Below are 24,241 nucleotides of genomic sequence, written 5' to 3'. Positions count from 1 at the left end.
GCCAGCTGATAAATTATCACAAAACACTTAAACACAGGAGACGTCTAATGATATAAAGGAAGGTAACATAGACAAGAAGACTCATACATGGACGTTCTTGGGAGCAGCACATGCAACAAATTAGACTTAACTTAAAAGGTCAACTTGCTTGCTTTTTTTCCTGAGCTTTCAACCACATCTGGTTGAAATAGAATTAGAAAAAGCTAGTAAGTAGACCCTTGAGTTCTGTCACACAAATAAAGATAAGAAAGACACTGTAGCTGCTGCTTACACTCATGTCTTTGCCGTGCAGCCGTTTGGTCTCCTGAACCAAGACGTTCTCCAGGATCTTGTAGTAGAGGATCTCGGCAAGTTTCAGCCGGTTCTCTGCAAAGTCTGAAACAAAAAGGCAGGAAGCTCATTTATATACCACGGTGATTCTGCTGCATCAGTGATCCCACAACAGTATTTTGTCCCAGGTTCCAAACTGAGAAAATAAATAAATAATAATAAACAAAAACAACATATATATTTTTATAGCGCCTTTTCAAGGATGCTTTTCACATAACTACAGACACACAACAAACAACAAAAGGAGGTCATTCTAGATTATATGCCTTGGTAAAGAGGTGGGTTTTTAGAAGGTTTTTGAAAGTGTCCAAAGAGGGAGCACCGCAGATCTCTGTGGGGATCGAATTCCAGATGGTGGGGCTGCAACGCTGAAGGCTCTGTCCCCAAAAGTCCGCAGTCTGGTGTGGGGGACAGAGAGCAAGCCCTTTGTAAACAATAAAGTATGTTTACGTTGTCGGTGGACCTTGCTGGGTACTCCATAAAGGACACCATTGCAGTAGTCCAAGCGGGAGGTGATGAAGACATGAGTGACTCTGCCACAGGGTCGAAGTCAGGAGATATTATTTTTTAGTTGATATTTTTTACTGCAGCTGGAGGATTCAGTGGGAAGAAAAGATCCTCTAATAACATGACGTATGTTGGTTGAGGCAGCTCCTGGTGGAGACATCGGCACTGTTACGGTACAAAATGGTGAGACTGACAATTGTTTCTGAATGACTCGCCTGAATGTTTATCAAATATGCTTCATTTTGTTTGTTTCATGGAATTTGAATCCAGTTTTAAAATGTTACACACAGAACATTTAAATGTCAAATGTGAGGAAACTGAGGATACCCCACCAAGAAATAGTTGTGTTTATTTGTGTGCATGCGTGTGGTGTACCTATGTGAGAGCCAGGCATGTCCTCTGAGTCGTTGGTGTAATGTTCTTTGAAGGTTTGTCCCAGCGTCTTTACTCTTGCCAGGATGGCCTCTGTGGGATCTCTGGAGCACGACCTTAAATAACAGCACAGGACACACGGTTTTATATACACAAAATATACAGTAACGCATCTTTAAATTAAAGCAATGTTTTTGAAGTTTCAAATGTTTAGAATTTAAAAGCAGTATGTGCAACTGAAATCCCAAATTAAACAATGAAAATGTGTCTAACGAAAAGTAGAAAGCAAACTTTTTTAATTAAATGATTATGCCATGTTCTAGCCATGTTAGACAAAGTACTTCTGAGAAATTCTTCCAAACCTTCATTTATTTCTGGAATTCAAATTTTATGTCTGAGGAGGAAATGATGACTGATAAATGAATCATTTGGTCTTCACAGGTAAGTGGAATCCAAAGTCATGTCTGAAACTTTGACCAAAGAAAGCAAATCTTTAAAAAAGGAGCTGTAAGTGACAATCACTACTAAATGTTGCACTAGAGCACCAGCATCAATCAAAACAAACTCCACAAAAACAGTAATTTTAATAAAACACACTTCATTCAATCATTAAATCATGTTCCAACAATCACCAACCCTGGTTTGGCTTAAATAAATCTTCACCGTGTTACATGAGCAAAGAAACGGCCGTTGTTGAGCATGCATGCACTAACATGCACGCACAGCCGGACCGGCCATCGAATCAAAGAGCAGAGAAGCTCGGATGACAACACACACACGCCGTCATTCTCTGCTCAGGATGCTGATACTCCACCATTATTTAAAAAGCAAACAGTTATACACAGTACTATATTAATGTTCAGAATCTCTTACACAGAACCAACACTCCACTTCTATAACAGGATGCTAAAAACATGTTAGTTAGTGATTTTTAGAGGAGATCTGTTTACCTCTGGGCAGAGCCCGACTAGGTGTTTCCCCTCCGCTTCCAGTCTTTCTGCTAAGCTAACTGTCTTTAGCTTTGCACAAACGGTCAGAGGTAAGAGTGGTTATCAATCGTCGCATCCAACTCTCGGCAAGAAAGCAAATAAACTTGCAGCGTATTTTCGTCTGAAACTACAGGAAATCTCATCTACTCTACTCCCGTCTCCCTGCTCGCATTGCACTACTCGATCCTGGTCCAATGTACTCTTCGTTGCTCGACTGAAACAAACAGATGAGATACAGGCAGGGGAAACAGACAAAGACGGGAACTGACTTGAAGGTCTGCAGCAGCTGGTCGCTGGGGGCCGTCCTCAACCCGGCCACCATGCTCTGCAGCCGGCTCACACTCTGCGTCGCTGAAGAGACGGGCGTGACGAGCAGGTCCTTCTCTTTCAGGTAGACTCGACCCGTCAGAGGGGTGGAGGGAGCGAGAGAGCCGGACTGCACAGAGAGAGAGAGAGAGGTTGTTTCTGAGTGAGTGTGTGTTTATACCATCTGTGCGCCTCTGTAAAGTACATTGTGTGTGTAACAAACAGACAGGTTCAGTTTACCGTTGACCAAATGATCGGCGCTCTTTAAGCGCGTTCATGCACAACACTGTATGGACACATTGCCTGTCAAACTTTTGATTTTATTTATGAAGGGTTGCAACCGTACATATTTCTGCCCACATACTGTTGTATGTGGATTGACAATGCATTTGCACAATGCTTTCCTGATCACCTCTGGAGGTGGTCTGGACAATCGGATCACAATCTGTCCTCAGTGCGTCTTGGGTGCATTTACACCTGTACTTTTGTGTGGTCAAACGATATCCAATTGCAATCCGCTCACCCGAAATCCTCCATTGTTGTCCAGATACCTGACGGCTGTAGAAGCACAACCACACTGGATTCTTTCCCTTGAACAGCAGAGGTTTGGCTACATCCTGTAACTCTCCCACAAACACACCAGAGAGCCTCTCCGGGATGCTAGCTTAGCTACCACATAGAAACTTTTTAAAAAAAAAAACACACACAAAAATGTGCCTCTAGTGATGGTCAAAGCCCATCGGGACTCTCTGTGTTTCCAGCACGGATACTGAGAGTCTGACAGCTGCTGCTCATGGATGGTTAGCTCTGAGTACCAGCTCCATATGGCTGTTCTTGGCTACGTTCCTTACCTGCAGCCTCACGCAATACGTAGCTATGAGGCTGTCCTGTGCAGTCCTCTGCTGCATTGTTTGAATATGCTGAGAAAGACGGAGCTAGCAGAATTTGGGTGTGTGTAGTAACAGATAAGTGAGCCACACTGAACACACACACTGGAGTTTATTTTGACTCTTGACTGAAAAAAGTCCCCAACTGTCCACCTGTTTGAGTAATGTTTATTAAAAACTATAGTGGACATTTTCAGGAGCTTTTCAAAAAAAATTAAAAATAGATATGCGAGCTGTTTTAAAGTTTTACATCCTCAGTAGGAACCAATGGGCTTGGAGCTGACATCCTGCCCATAATCCAGAGACGGACTACCATGTTGTTGGTTTTGGTCTTTTCAAGTTTTTGTATGCTTGTCTATACCTTCTGTACCAGTGGATGTGTGTGTTTGTGTGTACCTTCTCTACATGTTGTTGCAGCTGCTTCTGAGCATTCGTCTGGCTGCCAGACTGTTCCTGAACAATCTTCCTCGGAGTCCCAATTTCCTCGTCGGCGTCGGCATCCAGGAACACTCGCTCATCAAAATCTCCCACCGTCAACACATACTCCTCATACTCCCTGTTTATGGCCTTACTGTACGCAACACACACACACACAGACACAGACGGGCAGTTAAACACAACAATATCTTACATTCAAACTTTTAATTCAGCAACATAAACTTGGAGACAGAAGTAAGAACTTTACATTTTCCCTCAATGTGACCCTTGACCTCTGATCCCTGATTGGCTTACTTGTTATCAATGAAGTTCTGAGGATCCATCAGTTCAGTCAAATGCTCCTCATTGCCTTTCAGGATCTGGTTGGGAAAAGACATTACGACAAACATTTGTTAACAATGACAGATAGATAAAAAGTAGGATATTATATAGAATAGAATAGAATAAAGTGAGTATGGAAGGAAGAAAGGAAGGAAGCCACAACACAGGAAACAAACCTGAATGAATATATGCGTGTGTTGTGTGTACCTGTCTCTGGAAGAGTTTCTGTATGTAGGGTTTGAAGTAGTGCTGTTTGATGCCTTTCGCTTCCACCACCAGCCCGTCATGTAGCTCGCATAACCTCTCCAACACACACGGAGGAGGCTCGTCCGGTGAAACGTGGCTGTCGATGCGGTACAGAGCAGGCAGACCTGCACACAAACACACAAGCACTTAAGCAAACACACCAGTACACAAATAGGCTACGTATATATGCGTTTAAAGAGGAATGCTGCCTGCACCGACTGATCTTAATGAGATAACTAACTAGCTGAGGCAAATGCACGTCTGTGTGAGTTAAAAAAAATCATAAAAGAAATGGAAGGAAACCGGAGAGGCATCTGACAGAAACAGAAGGACCTGGAGCTAAATTGACAGGAACACTGTATACACACACTGATGACATTACATCAGTACATACATTGAATGTTTGAAGCAAATAAACACAGACTACAGTAACATTCAAGTAAATAACGAGCTGTGGATTCATTCTAAACACAACTATACACGCACACACACGTCAAAGCCTCACCTCTGAACGTTGGGTTGATGAGGTCCTTCCTGTTGGCGCAGAGCAGAGCGTTGCCAAACACCAAGTCCAGACAGCAAAGCAGCAGGTGGTACGAGTTCACAAGGTCATCACCGATCATACGGAAGTTACCTTTACACACACAGGTCATGTATCACACAGAGGTAATCTGCAGTATAACAAGATACAACTACAATGAAGAACACTGGTTCCAGATTCTCACATGAGAGGATTGTGTGAATATTTTTTTAACAATTTATAGACAATTTACAGCAGAGGCTTAAAGATTTTCAGAGGTTTTCAAAGCTGCCAGCAAAAACATCACAGAGCTTGTAGCTCCTCAGCGGTCTGGATTTGTTTCTTTTTACCTTTAGTGTAGACAAACAGAGTCCAGCAGAACTTGAACACATCACTGATGTGACATGGCAGTCGCCTGCAGAGCCAAAGAGAGGACACACACTCCTGTTAGACTGGGCTGGGTGTCAGTGTGTGTGTGTGTGTTTGCTTGTCTCTCCATAAGCAGCAATCACAGAAAAGATAACTCAATATGACAGACAGAATAAAATCTTTGCACTTGTGTTTGCCAAGGATGGCAGTGTGTGCGTCGTGCCTGTGTTTCCTGCTGCGTGGCTGCCGTGGTGGCTCGGCTCCCTGCGGGTTCTGAAACATGTCCATGAAGATGGGCTCAAACTTGCGGAAGATCACAGTGGAAACCTCAAAGTTTCGCTCCAGTCTCTCCATGCGCAGCCTGAAGTCGTGCGGGAGGTTGGACATGTCGGCCCACTTCCTCATCTTAGAGAAGAACTGGATCAGACTGGGAGGACGGGGAGAGAAGTTTTAGAAGTAACTCACAAAAGCCAAAGCCTTACATCTAAAAAAAAGATATAAACAAAGTATCTGTAGCTCCAGAAATACATATTTAAATTCTTTAAAACTAATTGGAGGTCTTCAAGGTCATGATAAAGACAGAAAGCCAGATGTTTGTGAATCAGAGGTCTAAAATAAACTAAGAAAGCTCAAATATATTTTATGATGCAAACAGAATGCATTAAATCCTTAATACTGCAGCTCAATCGAGGAGTTAGAGGCATTTAGCTCAGACAGTCAATACTTGTTATACCATGTAACTGAAGTGAAGCATTTCCAACCAGGGACAGAAAAGCATCGAGTCAAATCACTACATAAAATAAACCCAAAATCCCAAATATACTGCAATTTCTCAAAACAGAATATAATGTGAAATAATATATAATTTATTACTCAGCTTTACTAACACAAACATTCTCATTGAATGGTTAAAAACTAACTTACTCAAAATTAAGACATTGTCATCCTTTTGATATCTTTGGATGACTTGGGGTGATGATGGTGCAGTGGATAGGACGCATGCCTTTGTTGTGACAGACCCGGGTTCAACTCCCCACTGTGACACCCACCATTGTCTCCTTGAGCAATACACTTAACCTCTATTGCTCCAGAGGTGTCCGACCTCTGACATGTATAGTAATTGTAATTTGCTTTGGATAAAAGCGTCAGCTAAATTAAGTAATGTAATGAAAATAAAGCCAGTGCTTTAAAAAACTTCCCTGCTGGATGCAAATCGTTATCTGTGATCTTTCTCTTTTTGCTAGACAGAAAAACTGAGAGTGGGAACATTTAGTAGTGAAGCTGTAATTACAACCGTTTCCATGTACTTTTAATACAGCTTTAGTTTGTAGTTTATGACCCAGTTCTTTTAAAGTTTTTGTTATACTTCAGTTACTCAACTTAAATCTTCAACTTTCAGTTCAATTAAAGAACATGTTCACGTGCCAAGCAATTCTTAATACAATACTAACATACTCGTATGTACATTGAAGGATCCTAAATGTTACAATACCAACTAAATCCTTAAAGGTTTACATGGTACACGCTGTGATCTGCCACATATGTTTGTGTTTACATTGTCAGGCACTGCAGAGGTACTGACCTGAGTTTGGCCGTGCGAAGGATCCTGGTGAGAGAGACACAGTTTCCTTCCATCAAGCCTTTACCCACTGTGGGAGTGGATCCCTTCCTGCAGGCTGCATACAGCGAACAGGCCAACCAGTGGACCACCTCTCCCTGCACAAACACAGCAACACGTGTACCCAAACGTTACATGTTATCTTCATTCTGCATGAACAGAAAGCTCATCAGTCACTTATCCACTTCCAGCACACAAACAAACTTATGCACATCAACAAGATCATGAAAATCTGCACAAAAACATTGTGAATGTGTCAAGAACACAACATAACGTGTAGTTGAAATTTTACTTGTTTTGTTTCTACATGTTCCCTCTTGCAGTCTTACTTTTAAGGTTTTATTTAACGACTGAAAAAGCTGATTATTTTTAATGAGGCTGGTGACGGCCACAAAATGACACTATTGACCCTGTGAGTCATAATTCTGTAGCATTTGACTGACAGCTACAGAAAACCTTCAACAAACAGATCATTATAAAACCTAGGAGACCGCACAACCATCCACACCAGGGAGCACAAACATTATTTTTCACTTGATTTTAGCTGAAACCATTCAGTAAATTTACTGATTATACCAGCTTCTTAAATGCCAGTATTTTTTTTGTATTTCTCTGTTTTATGCAACTACAAATTAAATTTGTTTGGGTTTTAAACTGGTGATTGGACAAGTTACGAGCAGTCTGAATTAGGTATTGCCGAATGTTCGGTCACCAAAAATAGCTCTTTTGGTGTTCGGCCTAATACATAAAAAGGCTGAAGAAATTTACTGAACAATTACGTTGACATGTCTGCAGCGTGGAAGCATTTTAAACTGTCCGAGAAAGACTCACCGTTTGCAGACACTGTTGTGCAGAATTGTCTTTTAGCACATCTACTCCATCTGTGGCTGACTTCTTAGAAAAGGCAACAAACGGTCTGACCCACTTTGAGTGTTCCTCTCACTCGTTTCTGATAAGGCGATTAAGCTAGCCGCACCAACATTTGGAGTGCACAAGTATTCAAGCCTTTATGGTAACTGAAATGGCCCAGTGCGAGCTGACAGGCAGTTTTGCGCCTTTATCCTGTCAATTTCTCTTTTTACAAAAACATGTGTTGCAGTATGAGAGTCCTACCTGAAGAGAGGCTGTGAAGTCTTCATGTTACACGATACGTGAACCACATACAACATTATTTATCAAATTGGGTCGGACTTGATGAATTTAGTGCGAGGATACACGTCTGGTTTTTGCCCAGTTTTCAAAATAAGGAGTCTATACAGTACGGAAATAAGATTAATTGGATTATATTCACATAAAGTATAAAACATATTACGTGTCCATTCAAAGTAAATGGACACATGTAATTTACTTTACTGGACCCTCTCGGGCCTCAGACCCAACCACCATAGTCTCTCCAAATCCTGTGGGAAACACTGAGTAAAATGCACATTTTGACTATTTAATTTATGCAATGGTAAAAAAAGACATATGAAAGGAAATATTTAAATGTACTTGTTTGCTGTTCAGCAATTTTTTTCGGTGCATCCCTAATCTGATTGTGTCGTATTTCTACATTTTATAGCTTAATTAATCAACAGTCAGGGAAATGGCCTGAAGCTTAATCTATAATCGAAACATCAGCAGTCCTACACTGTCTTCTTTTAAAAACCCTTAATCACCACACAATAGGCAATCTGACCAGTATCTTATCTGATTTGGTTTGCAACACGAACCCTTACTGTAAGTGGTATTGGCTTCAGTTACATAATAAATTAAATGTATTAATTCTTAATGAAAGCAGCTTTTTCTTCTGCCACATAGTAACTAATGAATTATGACAATTAAAACAGATAAATGTCACTTTGTAGAATGACATAAGACCAAAGCAGCTGTTAGCTGAGTGGATAAATTAAGTGGCATGTGACGTTAAGTGCCATTTAGCCAGCGAGGCGGCTGCTACTTCTCCCTCTTATCCTTCACTGTGGAGCTAAGTCATAATTACACATCTGTAAAGTCACTTGGATCCCTGCGTTCAATAACAATGACGTAATCACTGGTTCAGGTTTGGACATAGGGGCGAATGCAGACAAACAAGTTGTCTTGTCACAACATGTCAGTTAACCAAAACAACAGTGCCGCACAAACACCTGATCGACACTATGTCTGAAGCTGATGGGAGAATTTAGATGTCAAAGTTAATATCACTTATATAAATTCAGTGGACATTTTATTAGGTGTAACTTTCTTTTGAAAGTACATCTGAAACAATTAGATGATTAGGATGATTGACAGGAAACTATTCTCACACTAATTTAATAATTATTTACATCCGTATTAAGCAAGAAAGTCAATCATTCTCTGCTCCAACTTCTTGTCTGTGAGGATTTTCTGCTTTTAATTTCATCATTAACTGAATATATTTGGGTTTTCTGCTCCTAGTTGGACCAAACAACACATTACTTTGGAAGAGTTAATGGCCATTTTCCCCACTATGACATTTCTGACATTTTAAAGACCAAACAATGCACAGATTAATCAATAATGATGATAAGTTGCAGCCCTATCTGAAAGTGTATTATTGTTTATATTAGAAGATGCTTTCTCTCTCTCATTGAAATGTGAATATGTGGCTGTTTCTTCAGCTGTCGGTCAAAATAAGACTGTGGTGGAAGAAGTACTTAAGTAGAAGTAGCAATAGACCAGTACAGAAATAATCTGGTACAAGTAAAAGTACTCACTGTGTACAATGGCCCATTTCAGAATAAAGTACATTTTATTACTTTATATTATTGATCGCTTTAACGTTGTAGTAAAGGTGGAGCTAATTGTTATTACTTTATATACTGTCTGCCAGGGAGGCTAGCTTGTGATTTATACTTTGTGTAATTAATCTGAATCTGCAAAGCAACTAGTTTTCAAATAAGTGTAATGAAGAAAATAAAACTCCACCTCTGAAGTGTAACATTAGTGGAGTAGAAGTATAAAATAGCAGAAAATGGACAAAATGTTACTCAACTAAAGCACATAAAGTAAATGCACCACTGTGAAGTAAACAATCTTAAATAACCATGTTGGGCTCTATGTGTGTGTGTGTGGGGGGGGGCTGCAGACAATCTAGATACTTTACCGTGTATATAGTATACTGCATATAAGACTAAACGTTATTAAGTAGGTGAATCTAAATAATAATAAAAATCTGAAAGCGTCTTCAGTTGAAGCCCTTTAACCCAGTGTCTGTGTCCTACACTTAGTTTAGTTCTGCAAGGAGTTAGAGGAGAGGTTACTTACCTCTAGTGTAACGTTATGTATTTTACATCTAGTGTATTTTACCTCCAGTGTGTACTTTTGTATTTTACCTCCAGTGTGTATGTATTCCATATGGCAGTGAAGTTCTCCATGGCTTCAGTGGCAGTTTGCTCGTCCATGTTCAGCTCCTGACACAACGTCTCCAGACTCCTCCGGACGGAGCTCTCCTCCATCCTCCCCGACTCAGAATCCGACGACTCTTCGCCCCGCATTCGTACAAACTTACTGTTACAGTTTCCGCCAAGTTTAAAACCCCCCTAGAGTTGAAATCTAAACACGAAAACACGTCGCCCACCCACCTACACGCATCGAAACAACAACAGATTTCCCCACGACCGGCGGACTTCCGCTAAACCGTCCCCACAATGCAGCGCGTTGGCGCGAAAACTACTGAACGTCGACCAATCAGAGGCGAGGGAAGCGTCGGGCCCCAACCCCCTTCCCCACGCGCGTCTCCTCCTGCTCTCGTGCTTCTTCTTCCTTTACAAAGCAGCCTGTAAAAAAACAACAATAATCTTACTTTTGTTGACTTTCTTACAGTCAAATAGGCTTTTTTCCCCCCTGAACTTTACTCGTATCACAATAAAACTTCACAAACTAAATGTCTAGTCAGTGTCTAGTTATTTTTTAATATGCAAATGAGGTATTTACTCAATAAGTGTGCGCTAATTAATTCTCATATCACACAAATTCATTTATCAGCACATTGAAGAGTCAGATGGGTATTTTTTTAATTTAATTGTGACCACTTTATTTTTTATTATTTTCTTATGCAAATTAGGTATTTCCTCAACGCAAATTTGTAGTTATTCTGCTATATTTTTATATTTAGTCAATTTATATATTTATAAAAATACAAATCCTCTCCCCCTGTATTAATGTCAGCACAACATCGACCCATGCACATGTAAATATCTGGCACATTGTTCTTTCTTTTATTATTATTTTATAACTTGCATGTGTTTATTCCATATTAATGTGTTTTTACATTTATTTATGTCAACTGTATGTTTGTCTACGCGTGTAGCAACTTATCACCAAATCAAATTCCTTGTACTTGGAAAATACTACTTGGAAAAAAAGCTCTTTCTGATTCTGACTCTGAAATATGCGCTAATTTGCATATCACAGATACAGATAAAATAAAGAAATTTAAAAAATAAATCCTACCGACTGTGGACATCCCCTGAATTTTCCTCTAGCGCCAATCTTTGGTTATTTAGGGAAAATGCAGGTACAATGTAGTCATGCACCATTTGCATTGTGAGGGTTTCTCAACTGATCAAATTGAAAATATTATATCCCTAACATCCGTGTTTAATTTCTGGTTTTAGTCTATTGAGAGTGGATTCCCAATCTAAATTCCTATCTGATCCACATGTGAGATTTCTATATACTGTATGTAGATGGGTAGAAAGTCTTCTCAAACAGCATTTGGATTTGTCAGACTTTCTCAGATGGAGCAGAAACTTGCGACTGAAGTTATTTTAACGTTACCCTGAATCTAAGACTACTCTGGAAGCTTCATAAAAGTATTGTAAAAGTACATTACAGTAGCTGTAGCATTTCCACACTGTTCCTTGTTGAAGTGCACATAGATAAAACAACCACTAGAGGGAAGTGCTCAGCCATAATGCAACAGTGAGCACTCCACCCATAATGTGACCTTATTGCTTCTGAGCACTGCCGTTATTTAAACAATTTATATATGCAGTAGTTTCTATATAAAAAAGAAACTGCAAGATTGATCATTTATTATGTGCATTCTCACATACTGTATATGCACAAATGCACATTTTGTGTAATGTGATTAAATTCACCCACTATCACAAAGGTATATTCTGTATTCATGCCATTAATTCAGGATCTTAGCTTGTTGTTAAAGATATGTTGAAAAGCAAAACAAATGTTAATCATATCAAATAGATATATATTGGTAACAGGTCCAAATACAATTTAAATCATACAAACAAGCATGTGCAAAAAGTACCGTAAGTGTTAATTACTTATACTTTTTAATACTAGTCTATATTTCATTTGTATGCTTTATTTTGAAATTCAAATGAGCAAGTTCTCTGCAGACCTTTCTCTAAAAAGGTTTTAAGGAAGCAGGAAGGAAAAACTCTCCAAAACCTATTTGTTCATGTTCATTTTATTTGTGAAAGCAACAGCAGACAAAGAAAGTTAAACCCAAACACCACATCTGTAGATGAAGACTACTAGTTCATTTGAAAGACCTTCAGAGTATAAAACTGAGCAGGCAAACAAAACTGTTTTGGATACATAAAGCACGGCTAAGCACACCTGTAGCAGGACATCCCCAAAATTGTTTTTAAGACTACAGTATTTTATCATTTCTATAATCTCACTACAATAGAAAATACTACAGCATGCTTCAGTGTTTGTTAGAAGACTAGACCTGACAGATTATAAACACGTTTAAATCCTTCTATGCTGTAAACTATATTAGAAACAAAAAATCTCAGCACTTTTCGACTTAATTTTACACGTTTTATTGTATAGATTATTAAATGTTTTGTTCTACAGTAAAAAGTTAAAGTTAGTAATCCAGTGCCCCACCTGCACCCTCAGAGATCTTTATAGAGATATTCTTTGTGTGTGTGTGTGTGTGTGTGTGTGTGTGTGTGTGTGTGTGTGTGTGTGTGTGTTGTGGTACATGCATGCAGTGGTGGAGGAAGATACTTAAAAGTACTAATACCACACTGTAAAAATACTTGCTTTTAAGTAAAAATCCTGCGTTGAAAAGTAAACTTTAAGCAAAAGTGTGTAAGTATAATCAGGTAAATTTACTTAAAGTATTAAAAGTAAAAGTACTCAGTGCAGTAAAATGTCCCTTGTGACTGTTATACTATTATATATTCTCTCATCAGATTATTATTAATCATGCATTAACGTAAAAGCAGAATTCTACTGCTGTAGTTGTTGAGGTTAAGCTTATTTAGAACTATTTTGTATCAGACTGCAACTAATGATTATTTTAATTGTGGATTCATCTGCTGACAGTTTTCTCCATTAACAGATTGATTGTTTGGTTTGTAAAAATTCTGATAAAAGTGAGAAATGCTGTCACAGTTATTACCGAGAGCCCAAAGTGACACCTTCACAATGCAACATTATTAACAATACATTCAAACAGCAAATCTCCACAGTTGTAAAGCTAAAACCATGAAATGCTTGTACAGACTTAAACAATCAAAATATGTATTTTATTTATTTTATGAGCTCTTCATATGTTTTGTGTGCAAAAATTCTTAATTTGTTTAGTAACTACAACTAAAGCTGTCAAAAATATTGCAGTGCAATAAAAAGTATGTTTTCCTCTGAAATGTGGTAGAGTAAAAGTACAAAGCAGCATGAGAAGAAAAGACTCAAGTAATGTACAAGTACCAAAAGTTTGTACTTCAGTACAGTACTTGAGTATCATTCCACCACTGCCTGCATGCTGTGTGTGTGTGTGTGTGTGTGTCTCCTCTCAGTGAGTGAAGTATCTGCTGTTGTCTCTGGTCTCAGTTGTCTTTATCAGCAGTTTTGGAGCAGGAGAGCTGGTGTTACTGTGGTAGCCATTATTACTTTTAGTACCTGGAGAGAGGATGAGAGAAACAGAAAAAACAAACAAGGAAATTAAATGTATTTTTTTAAATTACGTTTAAATTGTAGGGACGGGCCATACCATAAAAAAATGCATGAAGACAATAAAATTCACCTGGAACAACACATGAATGGCTTTTAAAGTAATTTAGAACATGAGGTAGTGGTGCAATGCAGCCTCTTGTGGCCGAAATAAGTATTACAAAAACAAACACAAAAATCTTGCTCACCTGCTAAAACCTTTTTTTCACTGTTCATAAGTCACATGTCTCTCAGGGCTTCTTTAGAAACTTGTCACAATTTTAAAAAAAGGGAGCTTCCAAGGATGAACAGTAAATAAGTATAATGCGCAGCATCATTTAACCTTAGTGTATTATTCATTTCATGCACCAGATTTACTTGGTGTGTACTTTATTGTCCTTGTCCAATAATGCACTATTAAAACAAAAAGGATTGCTTTAGATCAAATTAAGATAAAGGGAGAGGAGGATGACTAGCTTTGTTTGTGACTTACTATAGTTGGAGATGGACTGGATGTTGAGGATGGACTGCTGTCCAATTCTGCAGCAGAAGAAACAGTTAGAGTTCAAGATAGTTAACGTCGTACTGAAGGACATAATCACACCTCCCGTTCCCTTCTTCACCCCTCCTCTCACCTGTCCTCCTCTCCTTCCAGCAGCTTCCTGTAGGTGGCGATCTCAATGTCCAGAGCCAGTTTCAGGTTCATCAGGTCCTGCAGGTGAAAAACAAAGTGACCCTCATGATTTTTTAGACCAATTTGACACCTAACTGACTGATAAAATAAACATAAACCTCAGCTCTACATGTTAAAGTCATTCTCATGTTGCACTATTTTACATTGAACTGATCTGCTATGCTGGTCTTCTTCTTTTAAATGTTACCATACCATTATCTGTCATTTGCACTACCTTCATCCCCACTACTACCTAATGTCCTTTTTGCACTATGACTTACAAATTACTCTGATAATGTACATATTGTACATGTTTTTTGTGTGTATTTATATACGTAACTGCATATCTTAATTGTAAATAGGATTTACTTTTTTTAGTTCTTGCTTTAGTACTACTTTTATATACTTATATTATATTGCATATGTTTGTTTTATTCTAGTTTAAATATTTGAATATCTTTTTATTTCTATGTGTTATTTCCAGCATGAAAGAGTCTATTATACTGCATAATGATAATAATGCTCTGACACCCACGCACGTCTCTCTCACTCACCTGAAACTCTCGAAGCTGTCTGGCCATGTCTTGTTTGGCTCTCTGCAGTGCGTCCTCCAGGTCTCTGGTCCGGGCTTTGGCTTCTTTCACAGCCAGCTCTCCACGCTCCTCTGACTCAGCCAGCTGGTTCTCCAGGCTGCCTCGCTGAGGCGGGATAGGGACATAGAAATCATCCAATGCTGATCTCAAATGATCTGCATAAAAATGAAGTGCATAAAAGTGCTACCAGGCTGAATATTTCCTGCAGCCGTACCTGCGCTTTGACAGCCTCTATCTCGCTCTGCAGTCGGCTGATCAGTCGGTTGACCTCGCCCACTTCTCCCTTCACAACGCGGAGCTCGTCTCCATACTGGCTGGCCTGCACTGACATTTGGTCGAACTACAGACAGAGGAAGGTCAATATTAGCTGCATCGCTGCCTTGTCTCTTTGATATGGGGCCACAAAAGAGATTTATTTTATTATCTTCAAACAATTATAGTTTAATTTTGATATTTCTCAAAGTGAGAAAATACGTGTTTTTGCAATCTTGGGTGAACTGATCCAAATCCTTCAAGTGTTTAAACTCCAACTAGTTTAATTAACTAAGTACATGTACTCAAATACAGTACTTAAGTACTAATTTGAGCTACTTGAATATTTTCTAATTTATGCCACTTTATACTTCTACTTCACTACATTTATTTAACACTAAAAGTTTCAAGTTACTTTCATACTAAGATTTGAAAAAAAATATGATCAGTTTATAAAAAATGATGCAGTGTTATAGATGAATCTACCCAGCAGTACATGAAGTAGTTAAAATTCACTCCACCTCAACCCACAACAATAAAATGCAAATATAGATCACTAATAATATAAAATAACACTTGCAATTCTGCATAATAAGTGATAAGAATATGTTGCTAATACTTCTATAGTTTTACTCAAATAAAATGTTTAACTTAATGGAGTAATGGAGTATATAGTAGTATTACTGGTTTTACAAATCAACTGTATGATGTCTCTGTTGCAGTGCACTCTGTAGGCTGATAGATTGGATTATAATGGATACTGGTGAGGGAAATTTTATTTGCTGAAGCTCAGCAAACTGCTGCTGGAGTGACCAAGAACATGCTCTCTGCACATGTTAACTGTCAATAATTTGATATGAGCTTAAACATGACTACAGATAGATGTTAAAATGTCTGTATAACCAGATCTCAATTATTCACAAGATAGGATATAAAAAAGATATTCAGGCCACATGAAACAATACTGGAAGATAAGAGCAGAGACAGATAGGATGGCTGCAGCTGCTAATGGAAAATGGGAGGTTTCTGGGCTTAAAGAAAGATTAGACAGAAGCTGAAACTTGTCCAAAACCCCACAGATAAATGGGTTGGGTAAGGATGAGAATAAGAAGACACTTAATAACTGTCACTAGATGCGGGGAGAGTAGAGAAAACTGCAGAGTTCTCAGAACAGTGGTTAATGACCCTAAACACACATACTGAATATCAATAATAGCACATGAATAAATTGGGAAGACATATATGTTATAGTTATCAGTGCGAGGGGCCAGAAGTACATACACACACTGAAGTTCTGGAGTATATATGTGTGTATTACATTTGATTTTCAGTTATGTTCTGTGATTTGGAAATAAAGTCTAACCAAGTGGCTTAAAGTTGTCTATCTGCCTCTCATCTTTGTGTTTTGTCTGACTGAAAGTTAGAGTACTGACTAAAGAAATCTTTCACAACACTCAATATCTTTTCTTTTGCACCTTCAGACGGATTGTCAACGTGTCCAGTTTCCTCGTCCTTACTTTGTTCTTGTACCAGGCCTCTGCCTCCTCTCGGCTGCGGGCTGCGATATCCTCGTACTGGGCTTTGACCTCAGCGACAATCTGCTCCATGTTCAGGCTGCGACTGTTGTCCATTTGCACCACCACCGAGGTGTCTTTGATGCTGGCCTGCAGCTCACGCAGCTCCTGGTCAGGGAGCACGAAACAAAATATAAGTGAGACAGACACAGAATATACCATCATGTATATGTATTGTAATATGTAGGATTTAAATAAGTTTGGTTCAAAAACCCTCTGGGCAACATGGATATTGTTGAGTGGTTCTTTCTTTAGCAGTTACAAAGTTATGTTGGATACACTGACTTTTAAGATAAAAAAAATCCAGTTTAGTTGTAGCTGTTTGATTAATCAGACATGCGTTAGGTATTGACATATTATAATCATGAACAAAAAGGAACTAAAATACTATTAAATGTCTTTATAGATTCATCTTAAACTATCCAACTATCTTAACTATCACTCATTCAAGAGCTTATTGGCTCACCACTGAACTGATGAAGACTTTAAAAATATTTTTTTACATGAAATATATAAAATTGTTATCAGTTTGTTGTTGTTTGTTATCAATTACAGATAGATAGATAGATAGATAGATATATCGATGGTTTGGATGTGGACAGAAATAGGGCTGCAGTGCCTTCAACTAGCAATTATTTTCATGATCGACTAATCTGACACTTTCCCCCCCCAATGCATCATTGGGTCTATTAAAAAAAAACAGCACAAAAAAACTAAAAATATTCAGTTTACTACAATGTAGAACAAGGAGAAGAAGCGAATTCTTACATTTCAGAACCTGGAACCAACAAATGTTTGGCAATTATTGCTAATATGAGTAGTGGAGTAGTAGTGGATAGTTGCAACTAAGTGTTGGTTTACTAGTCAGAAGAATGTATAACAAAGGTAGGGCAATGCTACAGTGGTAAAGAGAAGTAAACATACTTTAACTTGATAAAACAAGTACAAATACAAAAAACATGCATGCAAATAAAGAAAAAATCTTCATCATTTAGCCATCACGTGTTGCATTTGGAAGAAAACATTTCAAATGAGTAAAAAACAAGAACATTTAAAATATTAATCAATTTGATGACACAAAAGAAAAAGGATCTTGATTGTCTGATATAAAAACATCAGCAGAATCAGTTAGTGTTTATAGTCGACTCTCCAATGACACAAAGACTGAAAAAAATAAACCAAAGGAAAGTGTGACAGAGTAAAAAGAACTAACTGGATACCAGAAGGAACAAGTGACCAAATAAAGAAATACAGGAAGATGGCTGTTTTGATAAATCTTAAATCTTTTCACCACCTCAATGTTTCAAAGCCTGAAATCATCCAATACCTCCTCATAGATGTTGCGCAGGAAGTTGATTTCATCAGTCAGAGCTCCCACCTTATCCTCCAGATCTGCCTTCACCAGGTAGGCCGAGTCTACATCCTGAACACACACAGACAAACAAATACCATACACAGAGATTAAACAAGACAAAAGCATCTACAGACATGCTAGCTGCTCTGAGAGGCAGTGGTTTGAGCAAAATGCTAATGCTAGCATAGCAGCTGGGTCACAAAGACAATGCTAACATGCTGATGTTTAGGGGACATACTGTAATGTTTACTATGTTCACTACCTTAGTTTATCGTGTCAGCCTGCTAACATATGCTAATTAGCACTTGAGACAAAGAACAGTTGAGCCTTCATTAGTTCTGCAGGTGTTTGGTCAAAAAGTTCTGACAAATTAAGACTCTGATCTGAAGATGGCGCTAGACAAAAAGTTTGGGGATCACCAAAATAATTATTGTATTTCAGCCTGGGCTGAGTGACCGACATGCTGCTACCCTGGCTAAAAACACTGAGAGAAAAGTTGTGTAAAACCTGCATGTGCTAATGAACACGTTTAGTCTTTCTGTTGCAGCCTCACAGTGTCATGTTGGGACAAAACAAAAGACACAACAGACAAGAAAGAGAATGAGACAAAGGCCCCTTTCACACGTGAAACCAGCAACACTTTAGGGCTCAGTTGTCTGTACAAGGTTGTGGCTTCGTATTTCACTCTGCCCTGGGAGGCAGGAGCAACGTCCAGTGAATCTCCCCCCCCAAACAGCCATACATAGTGTATTGAAAATAAATTTGGATGAATTAAAATCCAGACAATGTGTGTCCCATAGAGAGCAGCAGGAAGACACATTTAGTCAGCAAGCTTCAAATTCTGCCATGTCACTAAATGTACCGTTAAGTTTTAGGTTGTAGGTTAAATCTTTGGTAATTTGTAGTCAATCTACCCCTTGGTTTTGGATCTGTCCACAGTGGTGCTGTGCTTTGTTCATGATTGCAATGACAATGCACTCTGCAGATGATTAAACTAAAAGGCACTAAACTAAAACAAGGGAACAAGGAAACGTCAGGGGATCATCAAAGTCATAGGATTCATCTTCTGGTTACCATGAATATCTATGCAAAATGTTTTGCCAGTCAGAAGATATTTCTCAACCTGCTTGTGACGCTACAAGAAAACATAGTAGATCACCAAATAGGATTTATCCTCTAGGGACCAACTACATCTGAACCAAATTTCATAACAATCCATCAAATAGTTGCTGAGATATTTCAGCCTTGACCAAAATGGTGAACCGACCACCAGACTGACAGACACTGTCATCCTTAGAGCCATGGCTAAAAATAATCCAACAGCAAAGATGATTTTTGAAAATCCTTCAAGGATCTGAGTTGGAAAATTGCCAAAGTATCTTATTTAGTTATATAGTTTATGGGTTTGATCCATGTGGGAATGCGGAGTGGTCGGACAATAAGGACAAAGGAAAAGGACAATAGACTGGTTCATCTTACTCACCACACCTGTTAATGTATGAATGAATGTGTCTGTGTGTGTGTATGCTGACCTTCTTTAGGATAACAAAGTCATTCTCCAGGTTGTTTCTCTTGTTAATCTCGTCTTCATATCTGCAACAGGCACAGGTCACAAATAATTTAAACTTGGATATTACAGAACACAAATGTACTAATCTCAGTACCACAGTGACATTATTTACTTGTGCTTGTAGTCCTCCACCAGACCCTGCATGTTCCTCAGCTCTCCGTCCAGTTTGATCTTGTCGTTGTTGACCACGTCCATCTGGCGCCTGAGACCTGCCATGTAGGCCTCAAACATGGGCTCCACGTTGGATCTGGCCAACCCTTGGCCCTGCAGCAGCTCCAGTTTGGTCTCAAGCATTTTATTCTGCTGCTCCAGGAAACGTACCTGGATGAAGCCGAGGGGCAAACATGAGAAAGAAATTGTAGTCAAAGGGTTTGTATAGTTTGTATGTATAACTTTCATGGCACGATACATCTCATAAATTTTATGTTGAGGTCATTTTTGTGTATTTCAATCGTAAAGCTATAAAGATAAGTCAATTAATCAGTCGACAGCAACTGTTTTGATAATTGAAAACGCCCCATTCTCCTACTTCCAGCATGTTAGAGGTGAATATTTACTGGTTTTCCTTTTAGTCTTCTCTGCTAGTAAATTGAATATCTTTGGACTGTTGATTGAACAAAACAAACAATTTGAAGATGACGTCTTCAGTTATGGGAATTTGCATTGCCATTTTACAGACCAAATGATGAATCAATTTATCAAGAAAATACTTGGTATATTAATCAGTAAGGAAATAGTTAATGAATAATGTCCTTCCTTGGAAACACAGAGGTTAAAGAAACAGCACCATTCCAGCTGATAACCAACTCGCTCTGAATGTCAACACCTGACTGGACTCAGAGCCTGTATCCGCACGGCTCATGTTTCCAGCCTGCGGCCGGGTGTATCCACCACCTATTATACCTCCTGCCTCCAACACAAAGCCTGTGTTCTGTTCAGAGCAGAATAATCTCCCTCTGTGACACAACCACACCGTGTCTGACCTGATTCATCAGGTTACAACCCGAGTCAATGGGATGGAAATGGGACAGATAGCTTAAATATCCAGTGGCTAAATACCACTGGTTCAGGGTTTAAATAGCTGTTTAAATCCCAGAGGCATCCACTGAATTATTGGCTCTGTTTTAAGGCTTCGAGTCCCTGTGTTTTCATTAACTGTTTCAGGTGTAGCTGGGGATAGTTTCTGCATTAATCACCATCAACACAATGCTATCACATTTCCCTTTGATCTTGGGTAATTAATATATTTTAACTGGGTTAGTATCATGCAACAAATAATACTTTGTCTGCCTCTTCCATCAGACAAATTACTTCTCTGCATGAGGGAAAGCAGCTCTTTAATGTTTCAGTGCCGCTGGGGCCCGTCGGGGTTAGATTACACAAGTAATTGCAGGGTCAGATTATTCATGAGTGGACTCGACTTTGCCTTTCAGTGATTTTCTCATTTGTGAATGCATGGCTGAAGAGTATGAGAAGGGGTTTCACTGCCACAATGTCCAAGCTTCTGGTCAAAATCTAGAGGGAGTGCAGCATATTTGAATTTAATTGATTTTTTCCTAAATGTAGCGGCACCAAACAGATTCCAGGTTTGAATTTATGTAAATAAATCAGCAATACAATCTTGGATCACTAAACATAGAGCAAACAAACTGTAATAGATTAAATAAAGAGCCCGGGTTGAGGTCAACCTACCTCTCCTGCAGAAAAGAGCTCATACAAATCCAAGAAGAGCAAACAAAGCCTCTTTTGTGTGCTACCCGTTATCTGGGAAGTCACATCAACCATCTCATTTACAGAGACGGATGGACAAGCTTTCAAATGTTTACTGGAATGTTTCACAATATTTTGTCTTAGAATACTGAAACTGATATCGTGAGGAACTTTTTCAGCAACATTTACCAAAATTTTGTACTTTTTTGTATGTATGTTTTTGTTCTTATATTGCTTCGCTTACAACAAAGCAAAATCACACTTCTGAATCAATCTGAAATAGATTATAACAGCCTCGAGATCAATTTAAATATTTTTGTGAACAATGTTTGTTGTAACAATGTTACTTATTAAAAAACTGTCATCTCTCTCATTTATTTAGATTAATTTATTTTATTTCATTCAAATAATTCTTATCTGTTTTCTTACACTGTAGTCTGTCTCTGTGCTGCTAAAACATGAACACCATATCTGAACTTAGTGCAGAACTTTTCACTCTTTTTTGCACAGTGAAGTTAAATGTCAGCATATATTCCTCTAAACATGACACAGCATGAGTATAATGACCATAGGACATGTCAAAGACTTGAACCAACCTTCTAGATCAATACTATATCAGCATATGATTGACTCAAAAAAGCTAGGTTAGTGTTGTACTCTGGCACTCTGTCTCTGTATGCCTCAAGCGTATCTCTACGGATGTGAGAAGCCAACAATGTCTCTTTTGTGCGAGTGTGTTACCTACTCCGTGAGAAAGCGGAGATGGTCCCTAAGTACAGTATCAATGTCCATCATTATCACAAAACTGGTCACTCTTTCTGTGGGAAATGTCTGCAGGCAGTGTTCTTCAAGAACCTCAACACAGCTACTTATCAGATTTACTTCCCTATTTAACACCTAGTATTTCACTTTTTTACTACTAGCCTAATGTCTAAAAAACATGTGATTGGAAAAATAAAAATGTAAACGTAATCTAAAATGTCGGTCAAATTAGCTCATTCAGGCTCTTATGTATGAGATTAGCATGTGTTATTATTGGGACCTCGTAAAAGTCTTCATTAAGGAACCTGCAGCTTCTCTCGGCTTTACAGAACATCATAGAGTTTCAGCTCATTGTTTACCTGTCTGGCTATGGCTTTACTGTTTTCAGAGAAAAAGCTGTAAAAAGCAACTGAACACTACATGCTCAGCAAACAACAGACTGAAACAGAAACCAGCAGCTGGTGAACATAGTGGAGCATTTAGCAGCTAAAGAGCCAGATATTTGCCTCAGGAGGTGGTGGAGACCAAACACAGAGCTAAAACACAAGTGGACTTTAATCTACAATAATACTACAGAGAAAACTAACAAATTCTTACATTTTATAGTTTTTTTGCTTGTAAAATTGTGCAAGTGATTTATCAGTATTTAAAATAGTTTCTGTAATTGACTAATCGACCAACAGCTTCAGATCTCGTCTCTTTACCTTATCTATGAAGCTTGCAAAGCGGTTGTTGAGGCTTTTGATCTGCTCCTTCTCATGGGCTCGGCTCATGGACAGGCTGGGGTCGATCTCCAGGTTCAGGGGGGCCAGCAGGCTTTTATTGACCGACAGGGATGCCAGTGGGGCGCCAACGCCTTGGTGATGCCCGTTGGTTCCCGCGTAGAGAGAGCTGCTGCTCAGAGAGATGCCGCTGAAACCCCCCTGAACTTGACCGAAACCGCTCAGCCTCCTCGACCCACTGCTGCTCCGCACGGAGTTACTGGAGCTGATTCGCTTGGTACGACTCAGGCTCATGGTGGAGGCAGAGACGGTGGGATGCAGAGATGAATAGAGAGTGAGAGGCGGTGTGATGAAAAGATGGAGATATGAATGAATGGAGCAAGGGTGGGATTGAAAGGAAGCAGGTGGTGGAAAGACGAGACAGCTGGAAGAAGATATTAGGAAGAGACGAGGGAAACAAGAGAAGAAGAAAAAAGCTGTTTACAATGAAATGCAGGTTAATAGGAAGATGAATAAACTGAACAAAGACAGAAGACCTGCAGAAAACAGGCTGCGCTGAGCAGAGAGTGAATGACTGAGTTGCAAAGAGAAGTGACACAGGTGAGTATAAGATGTCTGACCACCGTGAGGCATCTCAGGTGTCTCTGGCCTTTTAATCCTCCCCAGGGTGGAGTCATGAGAGGAGGGGAGGACTGGAGCACAAGAGGGCTGTCGTGTCAGATATCTAGTGTTTCAGATTTTAAGGGGAAATGTAAATAAGTGTTGCCTGTAAAAGCAAGTGCTGAAGATGGGCATGTCTCTGCTAAAGAGCCAGAAAAGGTCAAAATGAAACATCTAATTCACAGCCTAAGCACTAAATTAACCTTAACTACATTGGAGACCTGTCATCAAACAGCTGACTTGTACCTGATCTACAAATGTTCTTTATAATGGCATGGGAGGCCTGTTTAAGTATGGACGTTAGTGTGCATTGGGCTGTATTAAGAGTGATACTCAACATTTACGAAGTTTGGGAGGTGCAAGTCTTTTTTTTAGCCTTTATGAAACCAAAAATACAAAAGCAAAAATGTAAGAAATGTTAGGTTTAACTGCTCTAATGTAAAGCTCATTTTGGTAGGTGGGTAGTGTAATATTTTGTCACACTATAACACTTTAAAGAGTGGAATTAAATTTCCACAAAAAACTCCCTTCTGCTATGTAGCAGACAATATAC

At 39.0% G+C, this 24,241-nt stretch overlaps 2 protein-coding genes across 2 annotated transcripts in view; both read right to left on the bottom strand.

Moving 5' to 3' along the window:
* The window catches only part of rbl1 (retinoblastoma-like 1 (p107)), a 21,453-nt gene extending 10,922 nt beyond the window's left edge, over nucleotides 1–10,531 (bottom strand). The window contains exons 1-11 of the mRNA XM_046028633.1: nucleotides 10,239–10,531; nucleotides 6,868–7,001; nucleotides 5,509–5,712; nucleotides 5,267–5,331; nucleotides 4,902–5,030; nucleotides 4,358–4,521; nucleotides 4,124–4,188; nucleotides 3,788–3,962; nucleotides 2,468–2,634; nucleotides 1,213–1,325; nucleotides 272–375 (exon numbers count right to left, since the gene is read on the bottom strand). Coding sequence (XP_045884589.1) covers nucleotides 272–375; nucleotides 1,213–1,325; nucleotides 2,468–2,634; nucleotides 3,788–3,962; nucleotides 4,124–4,188; nucleotides 4,358–4,521; nucleotides 4,902–5,030; nucleotides 5,267–5,331; nucleotides 5,509–5,712; nucleotides 6,868–7,001; nucleotides 10,239–10,400 — 1,482 coding nt within the window. The 5' untranslated portion in view covers nucleotides 10,401–10,531. The remainder of the gene's footprint in view (nucleotides 1–271; nucleotides 376–1,212; nucleotides 1,326–2,467; nucleotides 2,635–3,787; nucleotides 3,963–4,123; nucleotides 4,189–4,357; nucleotides 4,522–4,901; nucleotides 5,031–5,266; nucleotides 5,332–5,508; nucleotides 5,713–6,867; nucleotides 7,002–10,238) is intronic.
* A 1,833-nt stretch (nucleotides 10,532–12,364) lies between these two features.
* Nucleotides 12,365–23,322, bottom strand: si:dkey-222f2.1 (intermediate filament protein ON3). The gene is made up of 10 exons (XM_046028655.1): nucleotides 23,011–23,322; nucleotides 19,947–20,155; nucleotides 19,797–19,857; nucleotides 18,238–18,333; nucleotides 16,854–17,018; nucleotides 15,299–15,424; nucleotides 15,046–15,189; nucleotides 14,454–14,530; nucleotides 14,312–14,358; nucleotides 12,365–13,788 (listed from the first exon to the last, which is right to left on the bottom strand). The coding sequence occupies exons 1-10, from the start codon at nucleotides 23,320–23,322 to the stop codon at nucleotides 13,682–13,684; spliced, it is 1,344 nt and encodes a 447-aa protein (XP_045884611.1). The 3' UTR covers nucleotides 12,365–13,681.
* Nucleotides 23,323–24,241: the final 919 nt, after the last annotated feature.

The sequence above is a fragment of the Micropterus dolomieu genome, linkage group LG18 (assembly GCF_021292245.1).
Source record: "Micropterus dolomieu isolate WLL.071019.BEF.003 ecotype Adirondacks linkage group LG18, ASM2129224v1, whole genome shotgun sequence".
In the NCBI taxonomy this organism is placed as follows: Eukaryota; Metazoa; Chordata; class Actinopteri; order Centrarchiformes; family Centrarchidae; genus Micropterus; species Micropterus dolomieu.
This window is presented reverse-complemented; position numbering and strand designations above follow the sequence as displayed.